Source organism: Hemiscyllium ocellatum, chromosome 3 (genome assembly GCF_020745735.1).
Source record: "Hemiscyllium ocellatum isolate sHemOce1 chromosome 3, sHemOce1.pat.X.cur, whole genome shotgun sequence".
Classification (NCBI taxonomy): domain Eukaryota; kingdom Metazoa; phylum Chordata; class Chondrichthyes; order Orectolobiformes; family Hemiscylliidae; genus Hemiscyllium; species Hemiscyllium ocellatum.
In genome coordinates this window covers 23093275-23117863 of record NC_083403.1, presented here as the reverse complement: position 1 = coordinate 23117863, position 24589 = coordinate 23093275, and the positions used below count along the sequence as shown (strand labels likewise).

Here is a 24589-nt window from a genome sequence, read left to right as displayed (position 1 = left end):
TTTACCTATTATTTACTTCTCTATGCTACTTAATTCTGTGATCTGCCTGTATTGCTCACAAGACAAAACTTTTCACTGCCTCTGTAGACATAACAGTAAATTCAATTCCGTTCAGTTCAATGTCAGAATAAGGGATTGCTCATCTAAGACAAGATTTCTTCTGAGGATTGTGAATCTGTGAAATTGTGAACAATGGAAGGTTACAAAGGCTGGGTCATAAGTATATTCAAGACTGAGATTTCCATTTTTAATCTAAGGGATTCACAGATTAAACAAAAAAGTAGGAAAGTAGAATTGAGGATTTCAAATTTGCCGTGATCTCATTGAATGGTATAGCGGACCGAATGGGTGGAAGGCCTGCTACTCTTCCTATATCTTATTGTTGCGAATTAACCCTAATACAATCAATCAGGCTTGCAATGTTATGCATTTGCGTTTGCTAGAAGCTGCATTTTAATACATAGGGTCTTGTTTTATGGAGGCAAAAGGAACTTCTAGGTGCATTGCACTTCTGTCACCAAAAAAAAATGGGCTGTGGAGATTGCCAGTCTCTGCATTCCTATGGCAACGTCCTGATCAATCTCAATCTATGTACCCGCACTGACAATGAACATTGACGGTTAACTATTCTAGCTGAAAGTCCATGCCATTGATGACCCAACCAATCAGCACCCTCTTCTCTTTGTTGTAAAAACTGATGTCTCTTCTCTGTGTGTGTTTGTGTGTGTCTTGCTTTCATATGAGCTGAGGAGTGGGGATGTTCACCAATGCTCAGCACCATTCATGACAACTCATGTTGATGCAGTCCATCTCTAAGCTCTAACTTACCAAGACTAGTGGTTTCACTTGTTTCTTAACCCCTTTTTCTCATTTGTACCTGGAAGGATCAAGCATATTCTTGTCTGTAGTAGGGTTGAGCTTAAACTGAGGGTAGGCTAAACTGAGGGTTGGATCCTGTTAGAACCATTGATCGTAACCCAGAAAATCTATGGACACAGAACTTTAATTACAGCTCTTTTTATTGAAAAAGAACATGAAAGCCAAAGTAGGCTAATGTAAGTTCACTCACACTAGAGAGCGATTCTGAAATGTATGTTAAATGCAGTTAATTATGGTCCTGTAAAATGTACCAGTAATGTATTGCCATATGTAAGATTCAAATAATTATATCGCACATGTGTACTTACTTTTTGCCAAAAACCACTTCAGTGGTTGAGCAGTTGCATTCGGCTGTCCCTGTTGTAAATCATGGGGTTGTGACTGCTGTTGTGAAGTGACATTGAGCAAAGTGATGGCCATGTAATTAAAGTGAGTAGGGAAGGTAGATACAATTGTCAAATGTCTTTAAAAGTTCCAAATGGAACACCTGATCTTGCTATCTTACTGACATTGCTGACCTTACCATAATGTAAAGTTTTACAGCCATGACGTGGAGACACCGGAATTGGACACAGGTCGACACAGTCGAAAGTCGCACAACACCAGGCTATAGTCAAGCAGGTTTATTGCTTTTGGAGAACAGCCCCTTCATCAAGTGAAGCCTGGCTGATGAAGGGGCAGCACTTCGAAAGTTGTGGTTTCAAATAAACCTGCTTGATTATAACTGTGTTGTGTGACTTTTGACCTTAAAATTTATAGAATAAGCTGTGCTAGGGAAAAAAAGATCGGGTTTAGAAGAAAGTCAGTAGGGAAGGGAAGCAAAGGTGAAGTTGAACGTGTCACTCATTAGGCTGCAGTTAGAATATTGCATTTAACTTTGTGCACACTCCTTAATATATCATTGATTTGAAAATATGAAAAAATTCTAAAAATTATTGAAAAAGTAGAAGGATCATATCATGGAGGATTATGAAATTGGGATTATAAAACAGGAAGATTGAGTAATGCTGTTCAAATTTGAAGACTTTCAAGTGAGTAAATAGTGAAATGTAGCAAAGAACGATTTCTTTTGGTCAGTGAGTTAGAAACCAGAAGGCCAAAATTGAATATCAGCAAAGGAACAAAATGGTAAGCTATTTTTCCACACAGTTCCAACCTGAGTGTTTTGTATCAGAAACGTCAGTGGAGGCAGAGCCCATAATATTGTGATGTACACCCAAATATTTAAAAAGGAAAACATTGACCAATAATAAGAGAATAGGGGAATCAATTGAATAGTCTATAATAAAAATAAAGAACTGCAGATGCTGAAGTTCTGAAACAAAAATTACTGGAGACACAGGGAAGCATCTATGAAAAGAAAGCAGAGTTAATGTTTCAAGTCCAGTGACCTTTCAAACTGAATAGTATGTTCTGTGCTGTGAAGTTCTAATGACAACTTTCGTACTTTATCTTTTTCAGTACGAGGATGCCGCCCTGGAAAAATTGTACAGATGACTGAGGCTGAAGTTCGAGGTCTATGTATAAAATCAAGAGAGATATTTCTCAGCCAACCTATCCTTTTGGAATTGGAGGCACCCTTAAAGATCTGTGGTAAGGAGACAATTGCTGTTACTTTAGACATTGGATCCCGCAATGCCATGAACAAATAGTTTCCCCTAGATAGTGTACAAGGCCTAGTTATAATCTGATTTTAATGTCCAATGAATTTGGCTGGTTTTCCTATTAGATAAAGATTGCGACAGAAACCTTCAACAGTGCAGTAAAAGTTCGCTGTCATTGAGCTGATATAAAAAATAAATATAACCCATTAATCACCTGAGGCTGAAATCTGAATAAATATTGTTTGCATCATAAGGGGAGTGAAAATGCAATATTTGCTTTGTTCTTGAAATTTCTTTTAAAATTGACAATCTCACAAATGTGTGATTTCTTGTCATTGCATCGTTGATTAAATCTTCCAGTGAAGAGGACAATCTAAATGACAAACAACTTTGCAACACCCCTCTCCAAGATTATTGGAAAGGGTCATTTGAAACAAATGAACCAAGACGGCTCTTGTGGAGCATTAAGTTATGAGGAGAGACTTGAGAGCTGAGAGTTTGCCGACTGCTGTAAAGGAATGTCAAATGACACTGGTGACTTTGTCACATTTCTAGGTAGTCTTTATTCTTTTTGCAACTTGTCTGATAATATATGATGCTGTTAGTGTTAAAGGAATTTAGCACAAACACTGCTAATATAGCTACGGTATATTTTTACAATTTCATGAAAGGATTTTGAAATAAGAGTGTATAAGACTCCAAAAGACGACTAAAGTCAAATGATACTATTGTGCATTATGCTTTTTCTCCTTTGTTTTTGCTTACTTTGTCAAAGCAAACTGACCTTTGGCTTGCCTTTTTCATATCCTAAACCTGTAATTTCTAATGCTTAGAAAGACTAAGGAGGTAAGCAAAAGGGGACACAAGTACTTCCAAGTTGCTTTCCAAATCTACAACAGTGTCTTGTTTGTTGCCACTGGGTCAAAACCTTGAGCCCCTCCCAAACACTACTGAGAATATTTCACCTTCAGCATTGGGACTGAAAGTGTTTTAGCAATACATTTTTGAAAGAACAATAAATCTTGTCTTGTGACCTCAACATCCTGTGAATGAATAATAAAAAGAAAATTCTGACTTGCTTTCCAAAATCTAATACATCAACTATCTGATTTTATGCAAACCACATTATGTTTATTCAGTATCTTCCAATACCTGAAAGTTGTTCAATTTTTATTGAACAGGAGATGCACTTGAGTTTTATGTATTATGGACAGAGTTTGGTTTTAAAAGTCGGTTTGTTTCAAACTAAAATAAACTACTCAACGTGCAGTGGAACAGAATTGAATAACCATGTCATAAAGGAGACTTTGGGTATCAGTGACCATTGCATGATAGAATTTTGTGCTAAGTTTGAAAATGAGAATGTGGGTCTGAGTCGTGTCTTTAAATCTAAACAGGGTATGAAACTAGAGATGGTTAAAGTGTACTGGGAAGCTTGGTTAACAGTTGGACCTGTTTTTAAAAAAAAATGTAGTGGTAGAATTTAAGGAGATATTTCATAATTTGCACAGATTTATCCTAGTGACTAAAGGAAGACTTCTGAAGAAAGATGCATCATCTGGCTAAATAGTGAAGTTCAGTCTAGTTTTAAATTTAATGGAAGACCACAAATCTCTGAAGATTAGTGGTGGGTCAGAAGATTTAAGAACCTGAAAAGAATTTCATTAAAAATATAGTAATGTATGAGTATTTGCATATTCAGAATATTACACATTGGGCCTCTTAAAATAAGAGTGCAATGTGTTGGAGGTAGTATATTAATATGGTTAGAAGATTGGTTGCCTCATAGACAGAGAGTTGGGATAAGGGGGACATTTTGAGAATGACACCCTTTAAGTAGTGGAGGGTTGCAGGGATCAGGGCCACAAGTTTTACAATATAAATGACTTGAATGATGAATGTGAATGTACTGTTGCTAAGTTTGCAGATGATACAAAAATAGGTGGGAAGGCAAATGCTGAGGATGACACAGGGTTATGAACAGATTGTGATTGGGCACAAATTTGGTAAATGGAATATAATGTGGGAAAATATGAGGTTTTCATTTTGGTCGGCAAAATAGTGAAGTGGAGTAATCTTGCAATGGAGAAAGACTACAGAAAGCGACAGAGATTTTGGAGTTTTCATGGCTGTATCACAAAATGCCAAATCCAAGTTCAGGGAATAGGGAAGGCAGATTGAATGTTTTGTTTATTTCAAAGTGAGTGGAGTTTAAAATAATGTTTTGCTAAAACTTTAAAGACACTATTCAAGCCAGGAGGAATACTGAGAGCAGTTTTGGTCTCCATATCAAAGGAAAGATATATGGCAAAGGAAGCAGCCCAGACAAGATTGACTGAGTTGATGTCACATAAGGAGTAACTGTCTTATGAGGGTAAGTTGGGCATGTACTGAATGGAATTTAGAATAATGAGGCAATTTACATGAAACAAACATGAGTCTTAGGGATTCTGACAGAGTAGATGTGGAGAGATTGTTTCCCCTTGTGACCGAGCCAGGACCAAAGGGCTTAATGTTAAATAAGGGATTGCATGAGGAGAAAGTTCATCTGAGAGTAGTGAATCAATGGAATTATTTATTGCAGAGGGCTATTGAGGCTGGGTCATTAAGTATATTCATGGTTGAGATACAGATTTTTAATGCTTAACAGAATCAAGAGTTGTAGAGAAATGGCAGGCAAAGGAAGTCGAGGGTTATCAGATCAGTTATAATCTCATTGAATGATCAAACGGACCCAGTGGGCTGAATGACCACCACCACCTCCTGCACCTTATTCATGTTGATGGTATTAATTACAAATGAGTTAAGTTTTTATTAAGCAAAGATACCAAGGCAATTATATGGAGGTAGGTCACAGATCAGCCATTATCTCATTTGACTAGTGGAACAGGCTCAGGTTGTGAATGGCCTGCCCTGTTCCTGTCTTTCCTGTGAGAGAAAGCGAGCTGGCAATATAAAAACATAGTTAAAAATCACAGCACCAAGTTATGGTCCAACAGGTTTATTTGAAAGTACCAGCTTTTGGAGCACTGTTCTTTCGTCAGGTACCTGACGTAATTGTAAGAGTTTAAGTAGAAGTATTTAAAAATGACGAGTATTAAAGCTCTTATTTTTAAAAAAACATTTCAATACTTAAAGCAGGGAATGGCTTTTGTATTGCTGTCGCTCATAAAATACATTTTCCTGGCATTATGCCAATAACACAGTACAGAACATGCTGCGCTAAGCATGAATGCTAATCTGTAGTCACCATAAATCTATTTATAGTCAACTGTTAGCAGTAACCTTTATTGATATTCATGTATCAGTATGAAATCTTTCCCCCTTGGTTGTATAGTATTCAGTTAATGCTGTTGTCAGCTGGCTATAAGATCAGCAACCCAAAATGTTTTCTTGATTTGCTTTGCTTGTCTTTTCTCATCTTTCCATAGCTAAGATTGCCAATAGTTGAGGTGAAAGTAAACTGAAACCCGTATTGAGCAATTTTTGAGCATATTGGTGCTGCACCATGATGTGCCAATGAACTGCCAACTCTTAAAAGCAGATAGCAGGGTAAATAGGAAAAGGCCTAGGCACATCAAGCAGATTCTAACATGGATTCTCTGCCTGTCAAGGAATTTAATATTGTTGTATAACACATGACCCCGTTGATCACATTCTGTTGTCCTCCAGACCATTACTATTATGAACTTTGTGACAACTGTGTCTATACTTGGATCAGTGTCTTGGATATTTTTTGGTTAAGTAACTTTTGCTTCTATCTTAATTCTGTAATCACAGTTTGAGTTCAGCAATCTGTGTTCTTGGTGTCTTTCATTTGCTGAAAGACACCAACAAAAAAAAGTTATTTAAAAATCCTCAGTTCTTTGATTTAGGTATTTTTGTTAAGTTTTGGTCACTTGAAATTTCATGATCTACTTATAAAGAATTATGGAGTCTTTGCAGCATAGAAATGGCCTATTTGGCCTATTATTTCAATGCTGTTCGTCTGTAGAAGTGACTCATGTAGTCTCACTGTCTGTCCTTTAATAGCAATTCCATTTTTTTTCCCCCTCTTCCATCCAGTTCCTTTTCAAGGTCATGATTTAATCTTCCTTCAATCTCTCCAGGGCAGTATGTAGTACTTGTTTCATTAAAGCACTTCCTTTTTTTATCATTATTGAACCGTTTGCTGTTCTCCTCCTCAAATTATCATCCTCTGGTTCTTGATGCTTCAAACAAGCGGATCAGTTTATCTGTCTGCTCTGACAGGCAATGGGTTAATGGTTTATCACGGTTCAAATCGTGCCATAACAGATGATGAAATTTGAATTCAATAAAAATCTGCAGTTTAAGGAGCTGGCCTAATGGGGATCATGTCACCACTATTGATTGTTAGGGGAAAAAAAACCTGATTCACTATCCTCTTTAGGAAATCAAATGTTTTAAATCTGGCCTATATGTGACTTTGGACTGACCGCAATGTGGTTGAGTCTTTATTGCCCTTTGGACAATTAGGGATGGGCAATGAATGCTGACCTAGTCAGCATTACCAACTTTTCATGAATTAATTTAAAAAATGAAATATACAGGAATCAAAAATCTTGCATTGTAATGTTGCAAAGCATCCATCAGATTGCGTTTAGATCAGTGTCAGAAACAAGTCAGCCATGTTCTTAAAGTAAGAATGAACTAGCTTATGACAAACTAAACTTTCACAAACAAAGCTGTAAAGGTTATTAACAGAAGTTCTAAACTGTGCAAATATGTTTCCAGTTTCTTCCTTGAAAAGTGACATGCAAGCATACCCTGTTCCCTTTAGGGAAAAATATAAAATCTCAGCTATGTTACATTTAAAGTAAATTCTTGAAGATTTAGAATCATATCCAGCATGGAAGGCAGAACTTTTGGTCCAATTCGTCCACACTGACCAGACATCCTAATCTGACCTAGTCCCATTTGTCAGTATTTGGCCCATACCCTTCTAAACCCTTCCTGTTCATATACCCACTCGGTTGCCATTTGAATTGTGTAATTGTACCCATCTCCTTTCCTCTGGTTGTTCGTTTCATACACGCATAATCTTGTGTGTGGACCTTTCTTAAATCTTTCCCCTCTTACCTTAAACGAATGCTGTTCAGTTTTGGATTTCCCCCACTTTAAGAAAAAGGCCTTGCCTATTCACCCTACCCACGTTCCTCATGATTTTAAAAACCTCTGTAAAGTCACCCCTCAATCTCTGATGGTCAACCTCTCCCTCTATCTCAACCCGCCAGTTCTGGCACCATCTTAAATTTAACAACATCTTTCCTATATTCTCAAGTCGTCCAAATGTTCAGTAGCTGCAGTCACTTTGCTGACAAGCTTTTAGCATTGGGGTAAGTTCCTGAATCAGTTAGAGCCAGGTAAATTTGCATTTTTTGGGGGGAAAGATTTTAAATTCCCCTTTAGCAAATGTCCACTTTCCAATGAGTTTTCAACTTCCACTTTGGATGGGTTTCAACGAAAAACATAGATGGTTGTTCCAGGCAAGTTATCTCTCTGTTCAAATCCAGTAGCTTTGTTCCACTTACAAACTGGATTATATGACCTCTCCAGAAGAGCACAGGAAATAGGAAGAGTGAGCTTTTTGGGCTGCTCAGGTCTGCTCTGCCATTCAGTAGTATCATGGCTGATCTGAATTTCCTCATGTCCTACATTTTTCCCATAATCCTTGATTCCCCTACTTTTCAAGAAGCCTTAAATATAGACAAGGACTCTGTCTCCATTGCTCTCTGTGGTAAGGAGTTCCGAAGACATCCAACCCTTTTGAGAAAAAATCCTCAGCTTCTCAGTCTTAAATTGAAGTTTCTGAGTAAAGAAGCAATGCTGTTTGGTCCTAGACCCTCCCTTGAGGGGAAGCGTCCTCTCAGCATTTACCTGTCAAACCCTTTAAGAATCCTATCTGTTTCAATGAGGTCAACTCTCATTCTTCTGAACTCCAGTGAGTAGAGTTCCAATCTGTTGAGCCTTTTGATGTATGAAAGTCCCTCCATACCAGGAGTTGTCCTAGTGAACCTTCTCTGAATTGCCTTCAATGAAACAATATTTTTCCTTTAAATAAGGGGACCAAACTGCTCTTAATATTCCAGATGACATCTCACTAGTATTTTGTACAGTTGCAGTAAGACTTTCCTACTGTTATACTCCCATCCCCTTGAAGTATCAGCATTCCTTCCTGATTACCTATTCCTCCAGTGTGCTAGCTTACAAGTAACCCTGAGCCCCCTTGTGTTGCAACTTTTCTGCATTTAAATATTTGTATCAGGTGAGCTGCCTGAAGATTGGAGTTGGGAGGACATGTTGGGACTGTACAGGATTTGGTCGGGCCACTTTTGGAATATTGCATTCAATTCTAGATCCTCAATGGTAAATGGTTGCCAACCTGAAAAAGAAACTTTACCCCCAATCTCTCTTTCCTGCAATTAGCCAGCTCTCTGTTCACCTATATACTACCTCAAACAGCATGGGCTTTTGTGACTTAACATTTTGTGAGGAACCTGGTCAAAGGCCTGCCACAGTTTTGTAGATTCTGCTGCTCCAGTCAAGCAGCTGTATTCTTTGCAAATACAGCTTACTCTTCTGTAGCCTGTCTCCTTTTTTGCAAAATTGTTCTTTGCCAAAAAGCCCAAAGATATCGACCTATCTCTTATCTATGACGTTTTTCAACCTGGCGTGGCCTTAGCGTGGACTTCTGTCCTCGAGGTGAAGCCAGGCATGATATGTAGTCAAGGCTTGGAGCAGATCGGAGGCCAGTTGCCCGTGTGGACACAGTTGGAAGAAATGTATTTCTGAGAATTTTATTTCTCTATTCAAACTTACTCCTATAATCTGTTGTGCTGGACTTTATATTTGTTCATTTTTCTAATTTATTTTTTCATCAGAACTTGTACTGAAGAATCTGTCAGTAGGTACCTTGTGGTAGTAAGCTGGCATTGTAAATGGAAACTATTAAGCTTTTCACTACATTCTTTTGAGTACATCTGAGAGTAAAGCTAATTCAATTCAAAATGAATATTTTTAGATAAGCATATCTCGATAAAAATACCCTCGTTAAGTCTATATTTATTGTCTTAGTTCACCATGCTTCAAATTTTGTCTTGTTTGCATTTTTCTGAAATTTTGTGACCTCCATTAAGAGCACTAAGAAATATATGATCAACCCTGGGAATCTCTACCATATATTTCTTCAGGTAAAAAATGAGGTCTGCAGATGCTGGAGATCACAGCTGAAAATGTGTTGCTGGTTAAAGCACAGCAGGTTAGGCAGCATCCAAGGAATAGGAAATTCGACGTTTCGGGCATAAGCCCTGATGCTGCCTAACCTGCTGTGCTTTAACCAGCAATTCATTTTCAGCATATATTTCTTCAGTCTGCGAAATAATGCTTCCACCAGTACTGTTTTCTTTTTTTCTACCTATATTTGTATCTGTGCTGCCACAGTTTGCCTGGATGAACCCAATCGTAGTGACTTATCAACCTTTTAAGTACAGCAAACCTTTCTGATATCGCCTTTTTAAATCTAATGACATGATTCTGTGAATGGTTGGCAAATGCAGTCAATTATTTTCCATTATTTGCTAAAAAGAAGTCCTATTTTGTTAGACATTGAACTTTTAACATTTTGCCACTTGAAAATCCATCTCCCCTTTCCTTATTCAGTAAGTAGAAGTGGTGCTAATGAACTTCAGGAAGGCATTGATAAGGTTCCCCATGGCAGGCTCATTCATAAAGTCAGGAGGTGTGGGATACAGGGAGATTTGGCTAGGAGAAAGTGAGGACTGCAGATGCTGGAGATCAGAGATGAAAAATGTGTTGCTGGAAAAGCGCAGCAGGTCAGACAGCATCCAAGGAGCAGGAGAATCGACAACTTTTTCAGCTTTTCTATGGTCTATCTCATTCACAACAAGATGCCTTTCAGAAGCAAAAAAACTCATTTAGAGCTTCCCCTATCTGCTCAGACTCCATGCACAAGTTCTCTACGCTATCCCTGATCATTCTCCTATTCCTTACGTATGAGTAAAATGCCTTTGGGTTCTCCATAATCCTTCCTGCCAAACCTTTTTCATGCCCCCTCCTGGCTTGCCTCAGTCCATTTTTTGAGCTCTTTTCTGGTAAGCCTGTAGTCCTCTAAAGCTGTGCTAGATCTTTGCTTCCTCAACTTTCCTTAAGCTGCCACCTTCCTTTTGATAAGGGGCTCATCTGTTCTTATCCAAGGCTCCTTAATCTTACCCTTTCTTGCCTGTCTCAGAGGAACATTTATGCATCATTCACAGCAACTGTTCCTTAAACAGTCTCCACATGTCTGTTGTGCCCTTTCTGTGGAACAATTGCTCCCAATTTGTTACTTCCCAACTCCTGTCTGATAGCATTATAATTTTCTCTTCCCCAATTAAATATCTTACTGAACGGAACTTGCTGTAATGTTGATTCTCCTGCTCCTCATGCTGCCTGACCTGCTATGTTTTTCCTGTACCACACGCTCGCCTCTGATCTCCAGCATCTGCAGTCCTCACTTTCTCCATGATGGGCAAGATGGCCTACTCCTCCTAGTTCATATGTTCTTGGCAACTTGAAGATAGGATGCTTAACATTGTGTCTCTATTATTTCTTTGAGTTAGCAGGTAATAAAACTTGCTCTCCTTTCACTCAAAGAATTGTAATTGGCTCTTTTTTTGCCAACTCCAATTTAACTGGAGTGAGGTATACTATTGTGATAAAAGAACGTAAATCTATTTTATGGCCAACCAAGGGGGTGAAAAGGAGGAGAGCTCCTCATCTGGTCATAATTTAAAATGGACTGTGAAAGTTCCTTTGGTATGTTAAAAGGAAACAATTGGCTAATGTAAAAGTGAGTCATTACAGGTAGAGACCTAAATATTTATAACGGAAAATGGCAGAAAAAGACAATACCTTGTGTCTGTTTTCACGAAGGAAGATAGAAGAAATATTCCAGAAATAGAGATCCAAAAGGCTAGTGGGAATGAAGAACTGAAGCAAACAACTATTAATAAAGTATTAATATTGAATAAGTTAGTGGGACTGCAAGTTGACCAGTTGTTGGATTCCAATAAGCTGTATTCCAGAGACTTGGAAGAGGTAGCTATCGCAGTAGAGGATACATTGGTGATCATCTGGAGCAGTTCCTGGAAATGGAGAAGTTGCAGATAATACCCCCCCCTCTTAAAGGAGAAAGGGATGTAGCTTGGCTTTCTGCATCACTAGACCTGTGATGTTGGCAATATGTCACCACTTAGTTGCTCATTACATTGTTGAAGCCACCCTGTACAGGCCATGTGAATTTTGGATGAGAAAAGAAACTGAACCCAATAGCTCCCTTCAATTTAAACATTGTACATCCACTCTTTGGGTCAAAATCCTGAACACATCAACATTGGGTGTATCTCCATCAACATCTCTTCAGCTGTTTAAACTGATGGTTCCGTACTAACTTTCTGAGGGCAGCTGAGGATGGCTGAGTGGGCGGCACGGTGGCTAGGTGGTTAGCACTGCTGCCTCACAGCACCAGGGACCCGGGAAGGTTGACTTGAGTCATGCTCGTGTCTGCCATGATAATATCGAATGGCAGAACCAGCTTGAAGAGTATTCCAGCTCCTAATTCCTGTGCTAGCAATCCATGTATCATAGGCACATTACAGTAGGAATAGAACATTCAGCCCATCAAGTCTGCTCTGACATTCCCATGAGATATTCTTTTTAAAAATCGGTGTGCATGGTGAAGTTGGAGGGTTCTTGAATCTTCCTGCAGGAGCAAGCATGTTCATGGTGTGATAGCACACTGCATCAATTTTATTTGGCAGTTAACCTTCTTGGGGGGGGGGGGGGGGGTGGAATCTTGAAAATAAAAACTATCTTAGCTGTTATGACACTTCAATGCTCATCTAAGTACTTTTTGAAGGTTATGAGGCTTCCCCATTTCAGCTGCCTCCAGGTCAATGCATTCCAGATTCCTGCCATTCTCTGGGTGAAAACCTATTCCTCAAGTCCCCTCAAAGCTTCCTGACTCTCTTTATTTACTTTATCCCCACTTTCAACACCATAATTCCAACCAAACTCCCAGATCTAGGACTCTGCAACTGGATCCTCAAATTCCTGAAGCAAATACTGCAATCAGTAGGGATAAGTGACAACACTACCTCCATAATAATCCTCAACACCAGTGCCCCGCAAGGCTGCGTACTTGGTGTCTCACTATATTCCTTGTATGCTCATGGCTGTATGGCAAAATTCAGCTCTAACTCCATTTACAGATTTGTTGATGAGTCCATCATTGTGGGTCAAATCTCAAACAATGCTGAGACAGTACAGAAAAGAGAGAGACAGCTTAGTGGCATGGTGTAAAGACAACAGTCTTTCCCTCAGTATTAACAAAATGAAGGAGCTGGTTGTCAATTTCAGGAAGCGGAGTGAGGAACTGCTCTGTCTCTATCAATGGTGCTGGGATGGAGATGGTTGACAGCTTCATGTTTCTCAGAGTAAATATCACCAACAATCTATCCTGAGCATCCGTGTCATTGCTACAGTCAAGAAAACGCACCAATTCCTCTACTTCCTCAGATGCCAAGGAAATCCAGCATAACCATAATACTCTTATCAATTTTTGTAGATACACCACAGAAAACATTCAATCCATATGCATCACAGCTTGGTACGCAATTGCTGTGCCCAATAATGCAAAAAAATTGCAGGGAGTTGTGAATGCAGCCTAGTTATTTATGAAGACTAACTTTTTTTCTTTCTGTTAACTCTGTCTACACATGCCACTGCTTCAGGAGAGCAGCCAACATAATCAAAGACCAGTCCCAGCCCAGTTATACTCATTCCCACCCTCCTCTTCTGTTGGGCAGAAGATACAGCAGTTTGAAAACACACAGCAATGGATTTAAGAACAGATGTTATCAGACTTAATGAATGGATCTCTCATATATTAGTTGATCTTTTTCTGCACCTTCTCAGCTGTAACACAATATTATGTATTCTGTTCTATTACCCTGATGTACTCGATTTGTCTGGTTAGCACACAAAGCAATACTTTCACCATCTCAGTACATGTGATAATAAATTGGTACTCCAGCTGTGGCCTCAAAGTTCTGTATAGCTCTAGCATAATCAGTGTCATGACTAATAAAGGCAAGCGTCCCATTACAGCTTTAACTGCACTATTAACCTGTTCTACCATCTTCAACGATCTATGGACAAGCACCCCAAGTTGTCTCCGATCCTCTGTTTCCTAATGTCTCTCAGTTCACTGAGTACTCCCTTATTTTGCTTCTCCTTCCAAAATATATCCCCGCACACTTATCAGGGTTAAATTGCACCTATCGCTGATTTGTCCACCTGACCAGTTGATTTATTTCCTCATGCAACCTAACACCCTCCTCTTCAGTGTCAACCACTTGGCCAACCTTTGTGTCATCCGCAAACTTACTACTTATCCTCCTCACATTCTCATCTACATCATTTATACAAATAACAAGGGGCCCAGCAATGATCCCTGTACACAGGACTCCAATCACACAAACAGCATTCTACCGTCATCCTTTGTCTTAGTGACAGGAGACAGTTTTGTATCCAACTTGCACTGGTCCTATGAGCTTTTACTTCCTTTATCAGTTTCCCATGTGGGACCTTGACAAAGGCCTTTCAGAAATCCAGATAAACTGTCAAGTCCCCTACCTCGTTCATGTACTTATCCAAATGTCTTTTAAATGTTGTAACTGTACCTGCATGCACCATTTCCTCTGATAGTTCATTTCAGATATGAACCACACACTATTATAAACAAAATGTTGCCCCTCATGTTCTTCTTAAATCTTTCTCCTCTCATCTTAAGAACTTGTCCCCTAGTTTTGAGTGCTCCCCACCGGGGGGAAAAGACTCTTGCTATTTATCATATCTATGTCCCTCATGATTTTATGAACCTCAATAAGGTCAACCCTAAACTTTCTATGCTCCAGTGAAAAACATTCCAGCCTCTCCTTATAACGCAAACCCTCCATTCCTTAGCAACATCCTCGTAAATCTATTCTGAACCCTCTCCAATTTCATAAGATCTTTCCGATAGCAGGAATGTCAGAACTGCACATAGTACTTTAGAGGAGGCCTCCTCAACATCCTGTATGATCTCAATATGATGATCCAATTCCTTAAAGTACTGAACAAAGAATGCAAGCATGCTAAACGTAGTCTTACCTACTCTGTCCACCTATGATGCAAATTTTGAAGAATTTTCCAAGATGTCTCTGTTCTACAGTACTATTCAGGACTTTACCATTAATTATATAAATCCTGCCCCTGTTTGTTTCGCCAAAACATAATACTTGGCATTTATCCAAATTCAACTCCATTTGCCACTCCTCAGCCCATTGACCCAATTGATCAAGATCTCTTTGGAATCTTAGAAACTCTTCACTGTCTACTATACCACCAATTTTGGTGTCATCTGCAAACTTACTGACTGTATTCTCATCCAAATTATACACACAAATGACAAACAAAAGTGGACCCAGTACTGATCCCTATGAAGCACAGGCCTCCAATCTGAAAAACAACCCTCCTCCACCACCACCCTCTGTCTCCTACCATCAAGCCAATTTTGTATACCATGGCAAGCTCACCCTGAATCCCATGTGATCTAGCTTTATGAATTAGGCTTCCATGCGGAACCTTGTCAAAGGCTTCACTAAAGTCCGTGTCAACTACATCTACCCTCTTCAATCTTTTTGGTTACTTCCTCAAAAAATTCAGTTAAGTTGGTGAGACACTATTTCTCTCGCACAAAGCCATGCTGACTATCCCTAATCAATCCTCGCCTCTCCAAATGCATGTAAATCCTACCTTTCAGAATCACCTCCAACAACTTAATGGAGATTAATTCTCTCCTTCACTCTTTTTTCCAATTGTTTGCCTATCACTGATATTGGACTCACTGGTCTGTATTTCTCTGGTTTGTCTCTACCACATTTATTGTGAGCTGGCCATATTAACTGCCAAAAACTTTTTTTCAGGTAGAAATTCCTGTTTGCAACTCTCTCTTTCGTAGCTATCTTTTAGGACATTTTCAAATGCTTATGATGAAAGTACTCTTACAGCTGTTAATAATTTGAGTCTTTGATCAAATACTTAAATATAAAGCATGATATATTTGGAAACTTGCTCTTAAAACTGCTTTTAAAGGCTTGTATGAGCTATTTGGTTCTTTCAGTTGTATTTGACATTCAGGTGTTTTTAACAGAGGATAAGTACCTCTGCAGAAAAATCAGCATTTACAGTATTGTGCAATACAGCATATTGTAAAGTGATCTCTATTTCCTGCAAAGTTAGCTGAACAGAAAAAAAAATCCTGTGTTCCTTAGGTGGTGGTGCTGTACAGCTGTATGCAAATCAGGGTGTGAGCCTACATCGAGCAATGATTCATTTGATAATTTATTTTGACAGTTTAAAAAATGACATAATTCACATCCTATGGACTTAGAGATAAAAGTGCACTATTATCCCATGTTAGAAGGCTGAGCTGCAAGATTTCAATTTTTTTAAAAATATAGGTTTGGCCTACTTTGATTTTCCAAACAAACCAGTTTAGAAATTCATCTAACCAGATGTGATTAGATTAGACTTACAGTGTGGAAACAGGCCCTTCGGCCCAACAAGTCCACACCAACCCGCCGAAGCGAAACCCACCCATACCCCTACATTACCCCTTACCTAACACTACGGGCAATTTAGCATGGCCAATTCACCTGACCCGCACATCTTTGGACTGTGGGAGGAAACCGGAGCACCCGGAGGAAACCCACGCAGACACGGGGAGAACGTGCAAACTCCACACAGTCAGTCGCCTGAGTCGGGAATTGAACCCGGGTCTTCAGGCGCTGTGAGGCAGCAGTGCTAACCACTGTGCCACCGTGCCGCCCTCTAATGTGTTGGTTGCATCTGTTGTTGGTTTTCAATTTTTTTCTGCAGGAGAATCCTCAATTGCAAGGCTATTTTCAAAATGTCAACTGGGTGCTGTTGCTCCTAGGCATAGTAGCATTGTGTGCTTTGAAAGCTTTGCCTGCCGCACTCGCTGATCTAATAAATTAAAACCGCATTCCATTTGCAGTCATCCTATAGATGTGCATTAGTGCTCGAACAGGTCTAAATCAGAAAATAAAGGACTCAACTGTGTAAGGGAAAGCTGTTGAAAATAAAAATGAAGTTGATTTTGCATTGATCCCAAATAGTAAAATGACAAGTATGCTTCTTGCAGTTTATTGAAATAGAGTAATGCCAAAGCTATCTCTGACACAGTTCTGACAAATAAAGCTGCCAAATGAATTTGATAGTTTTGGTATGGCCTATGAAAAAGTAGTATCAGTGCAGCTAATCTAGCTTCATTACATGCCTTCCTGACATGGATATAAGACAAGTTTTAACTGTGTCATCTCTAGGAAGGAATATAAATCGGAAATCAATACCTACACTCCACATATGACAACTGGAAAGTGCTTGTCTGGCTTTGAGCTAATGTTGTAGCAGCCATGAATAGCTCTTTACTCTTCAATCCAACTAATTAACTTTGTTAGATCTGAGTGCTGTGGAAGCACATTTTGAGCATTTTCAAGGCAGAAATCAGTAGATTTTGGAGATTAATTGTGTGGCGATGTAGCGATACAGTGGGAAAGTGGCATTGAGGGAGATGATTAGGTATGATCTAATTGAATGAAGGTATGGGTTCAGGCTGAATGGACTACTCCTGTTACTAAGTACCACAGCAGCTTGCATTATATAAGCAATTTTTTAAAATGGTTTTTGAAGATCTAATTAAAAAATTAAGATTATTGTTTTGCATTTCATTGGGACAATTCACTAGAATACCAATTAAGGGTAAAACCAATATTCTTACTGCATGAGAATATAGTCCGTCTGCACCTCAGAAATACACAATGCTACTTAAGCAATTCGGTTATTCTCCCTTCCTCTAAATTTTCCCACATTATATTTCCTTTGCCAGATTTTTGCCCAATGATCTGTAAATCAGTCTGCAACCTTATGTCCTCTTCCCAATGTACTATTTTCACGTCATCTAGAAATTTTGTGACAAAGCTTCAGCTCTCTTTATGTGAGTCATTGACATGAATTGTAAAACATTGAGATTTCAATATAGACCACTGTGGGACCCCACTCATCATATACGGCCATTCTGAAAGCTACCTACTGACACATTCTCAGGTTTCTGCAAGCCAATCTTCTAAATTATGATAGAGTCCATGAGCTCCTACCTTGTGGAATTTTTATGTGGCACCTTTCTTCAAATACAAATAAGGTATGCCAATGGGCTCCCTTATCTACAGGGTGTTACTCCTTCAAAGAGCTCTGAAATGGAAGCTGACTAGGTTTTCTCTTTCACAAAAACATGCTAAGTCTTTACAATTTGGTTGAGTGTTTCCAAGTCAGAGTCAGAGTTATTACAGCATAGAAACAGATCCTTCGGTCCAACCAGTCCATGCCAAACATAATCCCAAAATAAATTAGTCCCACCTGCCTGCTCCTGGCCCATATTCCCTCCAAACCTTTCCTATTCATATGTTCATACAGATGTCTTTTAAATGTTGTAATTGTACCTTCATCCAACACGTCCTCAGGAAGTTTATTCCACACGCAAACTGCCCTCAAGTATTTACCCCTCATATCTTTTTTAAATCTCTCTCCTCTCACCTTAAAAATATACCCCAAGTCTTCTTCCTTCCCCCCCCCCCCCCCCACATCCAAGGGAAAAGACAATTATCATTAACTCTATCTATACCCCTCATTATTTTGTAAACTTCTACAAGGTCGTCCCTCAACCCCTGACACTCCAGTGGAAGTCATCCCAATCAATCCAGCCTTATAAGTCAAACCTTCCATAACCTGCAACATCCTGGCAAGTCTCTTCTGAACTTTCTCCAGTTTAATAATATCATTCCTATAGCTGGGCGACCAGAACGGGGGACACTATTCCAGAAGAAGCCTCACCGATGTCCTGTACAATCTCAACATGACATCCCAACTCCATTACTCCAAGGACTGAACAATGAAGACAAGCATACCAAAACGCCTTTTTAACCTCCCGGAGTATATGTGACTCAAACTTCAAAGAATTATGTACCTAAAACCCTAGGTTCCTCTGTTCTACAGCACTACCCAATTAATCGTATAAGCACTACACTGTAATAAGCTTAAATGATTAATTAAAATACCTTTCCCACAATCAACAGCAAGCTTTTGATTCCTTTTCCATGCCCCCTTCTATTCTTGAATGTTTGGTACTTCCATTCTGATTGAATCTGTTGTAAGTTGCCAATACCTGATAAAAACAAAAAGAGCCTATAATAGTCATCAGGTTGCCGACTGCATTTCTTCTGGCAGCTGTTTTAACTATACGGTATTTCTATTTGCTGTTATAATGTTCAGTCATTGGATAGAGATCTGATCCAAAAGGACTATAACCCTTTGCTTAGCAATGGCTCCATATAGCTGAACATCATCTATTTATGTGCAATAGGGTATGTTAGTGTAGTTTCAAATTCTTTGAAGCATCTCCACTTACAATTTGTTTCCTCTGCCCAATTAACCATGTTTCTTTTACAGGCTGTTCAATGGAAGTGCTAATACAATTTCTTTAAAAAAACTGCACAGAAAAGCTCCAAAGATTCCAAACCAAATTACATCAGGTGTATTTTTGAAAATAAAACAATTTATATTAAAATACAAGGTATCCAATTTATATCCAAAGTCTCATAAAACTACAGAATAACAATGACGAAGAGAAGTTTTTGTTTACACTGGAAAGCCTGCTAAAACATCTAAATCAGCATTGTTCAAAGTTTCCAGAAATCAACCATTCTATTATTACCAGTTAGTTTGCGTAATCTGGCCCTCTGCGTTGTACAGTTCTACTTTGTGATTTGTTTCCATATTTGAAGACCTTTAGATTAGATTCCCTACAGTGTGGAAACAGGCCCTTCAACCCAACAAGTCCACACCGACCCTCCGAAGAGTAATCCGCCCAGACCCATTTTCCTCTGACTAAAGCACCTAACGCTATGAGCAATTTAGCATGGCCAATTTGCCTGAACCTGCACATCTTTAGACTAAAAATCTGGCATGGACTGGTTGGTCCGAAGGATCCTGATTTATGCCTTGTAGATACTGGACAGAATTTCAAATTAGGTGAGTTAGTCGTTGTTGAATTCTTAGCTTCTAACCTGCCTTTGCAGTAACAATATTTATATGACAAGTTCAGTTTTTGGTTAATGGTAACTCCCTCTTCCACCAGATGATGTTCATGTAGAATGGTAATGCCATTGAATATGAAGGGGAAATGGTTAGATTCACGCTGGTGATGGCATTTGTGTGGTGCAAATGATACTTGCCCCAGGTCATCCCAATTCCGGACATTGTCCAGATCTTTCTACATTTTGACACAGTCTGCTTTATAACTGAGCCATCAGAATGGTGCTGAAGAATATGTAACAATCAGCTTATATGCCTATGTCTGACCTTGCAATCAAGGAATAGTTGCTGATGAAGTTGCCGAAGATGGACATGTGTCTAAGGCTTTATCCTGAGGAAATTCTGAAATTGTGTCCTGGAGCTTCAATCATTGACCTTCAGCAACCACTGGTTATCTTCATTTTATGCTATCTTGCAGAAAGTTTTCTCTGGTTGCCATTGTTCCAGTTTTGCATAGGTTTTTGATGCTACACTTGGTCAAATGATGTCAAGCTGTCGAGCAATCATTTTCACTTCACCTCTTGCATTTGAACCAAGGTTGTAGTGAGGTCAGGAGCTGAGTGTCCCTGGTAAAAATCCAATCTGAGCATCAGTGAGCAGGCTTTTGCTGCATGAGTTCTACTAGATAGCACTGTTGGTTACGACTTATCTGCTTTTATGATTTTGAGTGGACTGATGCGATAGTAATTGACCGGTTTAGATTTGTCTTCCTTTTTGCATATAGAACATACCAGGGCAATTTTCCATATTTTGGATACAAATCAATGTTGTGCTAACAATGGAACAGCTTGGCCATGAGTGTGGCAAGTTCTGGAGCGCACATCCTCAGTGCTATTGCTGGAATGCTGTGAGGGCCTTTGCATTGGGTGCTTTCAAGGAGTGAATTGAATTGGCCTATGACTTGGATCTTTGCTGCAGGAGGAGGTCAAGCTGGATCGTCCACTTGGCACTTTTGGCTGCTTATTCTTACTGCTTAAGCCTTATTTTTTTTGTCCTGTTGTGCTGGGTCCCATCATTGGAGATAATTGTGGAACTACCTTTTGGGTGGGTTATTAATTATCCACCACAATTCATGATTGGATGTGCAGGACTGCAGAGTTTAGATCTGATCAATTGATTGTGAAATCAATTAGCTCTGTGTCTCTCTTGCTGCATATTCTGTTTGGCATGCAAATAGACCAGCTGTAGCTTCACCACGTTGACAACTCAGTTTTAGGTATGTGTGGTGCAGTTCTTTTTATGCTGTCCTGCACTCCTCTTTAAACTAAAGTCCATCTCCTGGTAAAGGAGGATGTACTGGATCATGAGGTTGCAGAATCCGTTTGAGTATATTTTAGCTGCTGATGCCCCATAGTGCCTCATGGATGCCTAGTCTTGAATTACAAAAGGAAGAAAAAAATTAAGATATGTTCAAAATCTCTCCCATTTAGCACAGTGGTAGTGCTGTGCAAAATGTATGTATGATGGGACTTTGTCTCCATGATGACTGTGCAGTATCAATGTTATGTTGCCAGATGCATGTGCAGCATGATTGAGGATGAACTGTTTTCCCTCTTGGTTCCTTCAGAAGACCTAGTTTAGCAACTATAGCTTATAGAACCCAACCAGGTCAGTCAGTGGTGGTGTGGCGCAGCTGGCCTCTCTTGATTATAGTCGTAGAACTCTTCCATCTCTCCGTTCTGCAGAATGTTCTGTCCTTTTGAAACCTTCAGTGTTTCCTCCAAGTAGTTTTCAATGTGGAGTACTGATTGTGCAGGTGAGATGATGCATGTCATCAGTGGGATTCCTTGATGCTGTGACTTCCTGAGGTCATGCTGCAGCTGTACAAAATTCTGCAGCTGCACCTGAAGTATTGCATACAGTTCTGGTCACTGCATGATAGGAAGGATGTGGAAGCATTGAAAAGAGTGCAGAGGAATTTTACCAGGATGTTGCCTGATATGGAGAGAAGGCTTTATGAGGAAAGGCTGAGGGATTTGAAGCTGTTTTCGTTAGAGAGAAGAAGGTTGAGAGCTGATTTAATTGAGACATACAAGATGATCAGAGGATTAAATAGGGTGGACAATGAGGGTCTTTTTTCTCAGATGGTGATGGCTAGCATGAGGGAACATGACTTTAAACTGAGGGTGATAGATATGGGACAGATGTCAGAGGTACGTTCTTTACTCAGAGTAGTAAGGACGTGGAATGTCCTGCCTGCAACAGTAATAGACTCGTCAACCTTAACAGCATTTAAATGGTCATTGGATAAATAAATGGATGATAATGGAATATTATAGGTTAGGTGGGCTTCAGAGTGGTTTCACAGATTGGCACAACATTGAGGGCTGAAGGGCATGTTCTGTGTGGTATTGTTCTATGTTCCTGTGTCCAGACCCAATGTTGAGAACTCCCAAGACAACTCCCTCCTGAATGTATACCACCTGTTAACACCTCTGCTAGCTCTACCCTGATGGTGGGAAAGGACTTGCATGGTGAACACCAATGTCTGGGAACTATGCAGGGTATGATTGTGCAAGTGTGACTGTACCAGATTGTTGTATGACTAGTTTGAGAAACAGCTGTTCCAATGTTGATACTAACCGCCAAGTGCTAACAAGGAGAACTTTGCAAGGTCGACAGGATTGAGTTTAGCACTGAAGTAAAATGAAGAATTGAGAATGCTAGAAATGTGAAGCAAAAACAGAAACTGCTGGGAGTACTGCCGACGTAGCAACATCTGTGGAGAGAAAGCAGAGTTGAAACTGCAAATCCAGTGTTCTGAAGAACAGTCACTGGACTTGAAACATTAACTCTGATTTTTCTCTACAGATGCTGACAGACTAGCTGTGTTTTTCCAGCAGTTTGTTGTTTTTTCCCTCCGGAGTCTTGTATATTATTTCCAGTATTGAGTTGAAAGTCAGGTAGTCTGTCTGGTTTAATTCCAGTTTTGAGATGTTCTGGTAGTTGATGCAGCTGAATGGCTTGTCAGGCCAGGTTAGGTGAGGATGTTGGTGAACCAAATGTGTTTTTTTAACAAAATCTACCATGGTTTGACTGTCATTAGCAGACCTCTAATTCCTGGTCTTACTGCATTTGAATTCCGCTAATGATCATGGTAGAATTTGAACGTAAGCTCTTGAACATTACCCAAGTCTCTGCATTCTTAGTTCTATAACAGTACCACTAAGCCAACGCTCCCCTCTGCTGTGGCTTTTTTCAGAATATGTTTTTCATCCACAAGAGGCCATGTCTGCCGGCGCTACATTGTGTTTGAGCATTATCCTTCTCATCAAAACCTGCATCAAAACCTTTGTGAAATGCCCTGACAGTAAAAAGTGTTAATTAATAAGCATGATAGACATCAGCAATGACATTGGCTGTGGGTGGGGTTTATCTTGAGGCTTAACATGCTCCACGCTCCTGGATTCTGCAGTTGCTCCCCACCTGAAAGATTGAAAGGGGGTGGGGTGGTGTGGTGTGGTGCAAAGAGAGGGTAAGGTGAGGGATGTTTGGTCTGGTATGAAGATAGTGGTCAATTATGTCATGCAAGCCATGTATGTGTGCTTTGTAGTGCACAAAAGATTTTGTAATATCAGCAGGCAGGACCTCCATAAAATATGCACGCATGCTTGAATAAGTTGAAGGAAGGATTGAAGGAACTGTGTTATCTGTAAAGGTATGAACAGGTACCTAATCTTCTGGAATTCTGCTAACAATAAGCATTAAGTAAACTTTTGGGTTGACCTTGTTGGTATACTGTTTTGTTATTCAAACAGTGCGTTGAGAAGGCAACTGAAAGGTTTCTATTTATGCATGATAAACGAGCTGTTACTAATATTTCCATTAGATTATACTGCTGTAATTGTTTGCTCCAAAACATTATTGTTTAAAGTGTAACATTTTGATCCAATTAAAAAGACTGGTTTGAATCTTTGGACGGAGCCAAGTTAGCAGGGGCTCAACCAGGCCATCACTGCGATGCTTCAGTTAGTTTAATTCATTGGGAGGATAATAAATTATTCTGTGTTCTTTCAAGCTCATTTCTTTTTAAAGTATGTAAACTGGATGCAAAACTGTCCATAAATGCTGGTTTCCCTGTTCCTCATATGTGTTGGTGAGGCTGTAGTCTGAGGGTTAGCTTTTTAAATGCGCAGCACGTTTTAATTGTTTCTGTAATCATTATTTGTTTCCTGCTGCTGTTGGTCTGTGATAGTCATAAACTGTACTTTTGCATTGCTAATGTTATAAAACATTTTGAAGCCACTAAGCACCTAATTGATGAAGTGGAAAAGATGATCATAAAATTACAACCATTCCAAGTTGGTTGTTTCAATTAGTGAATTAATTCAAATAGTAAAAGGGAGAAAAAGTTTTTTTTGCTTGGCACACAAGTACTGCTACTTTGTAGCTTTACTAGGTTGACATCTCATTTTTTAGGTATGCATGGTGCTGCTCTTATCATGCCCCTTGCATTCTTCATTTAAATGGGGTGATACCCTGGCTTGATTTTAATGGTGAAATGGGAGAATATGTCAGTCCATGAAGTTGAAGCATGTTTCTGCTGCTGATCGCCTACACCTGTCATAGATCCCAGTCTTGAGTTACTAGATCTGTTCAAAGTCTTTACAATTTAGCATTGAGATAGAGACACACAACATGGTGCAACCTATTACAGCTGTGAAGGTGATACTTCTCCACAGTTAGAGCAGGTTTATTTCTGACATCATGGAATAAATGGAGTACTTTGAAGTCTGCAGTATTTGTTGAAAGCTTTTAGATGTTAAAACATTAATGTTGTTTTCACTTGTATCATATTACTAAGCTCTCACTGT

General features: G+C 39.4%; 1 protein-coding gene across 1 annotated transcript in view; it reads left to right on the top strand.

The window, feature by feature from the left end:
* The window catches only part of ppp1cb (protein phosphatase 1, catalytic subunit, beta isozyme), a 108316-nt gene that overhangs the window by 32397 nt on the left and 51330 nt on the right, over positions 1 to 24589 (top strand). The window contains exon 2 of the mRNA XM_060849115.1: positions 2341 to 2472. Coding sequence (XP_060705098.1) covers positions 2341 to 2472 — 132 coding nt within the window. The remainder of the gene's footprint in view (positions 1 to 2340; positions 2473 to 24589) is intronic.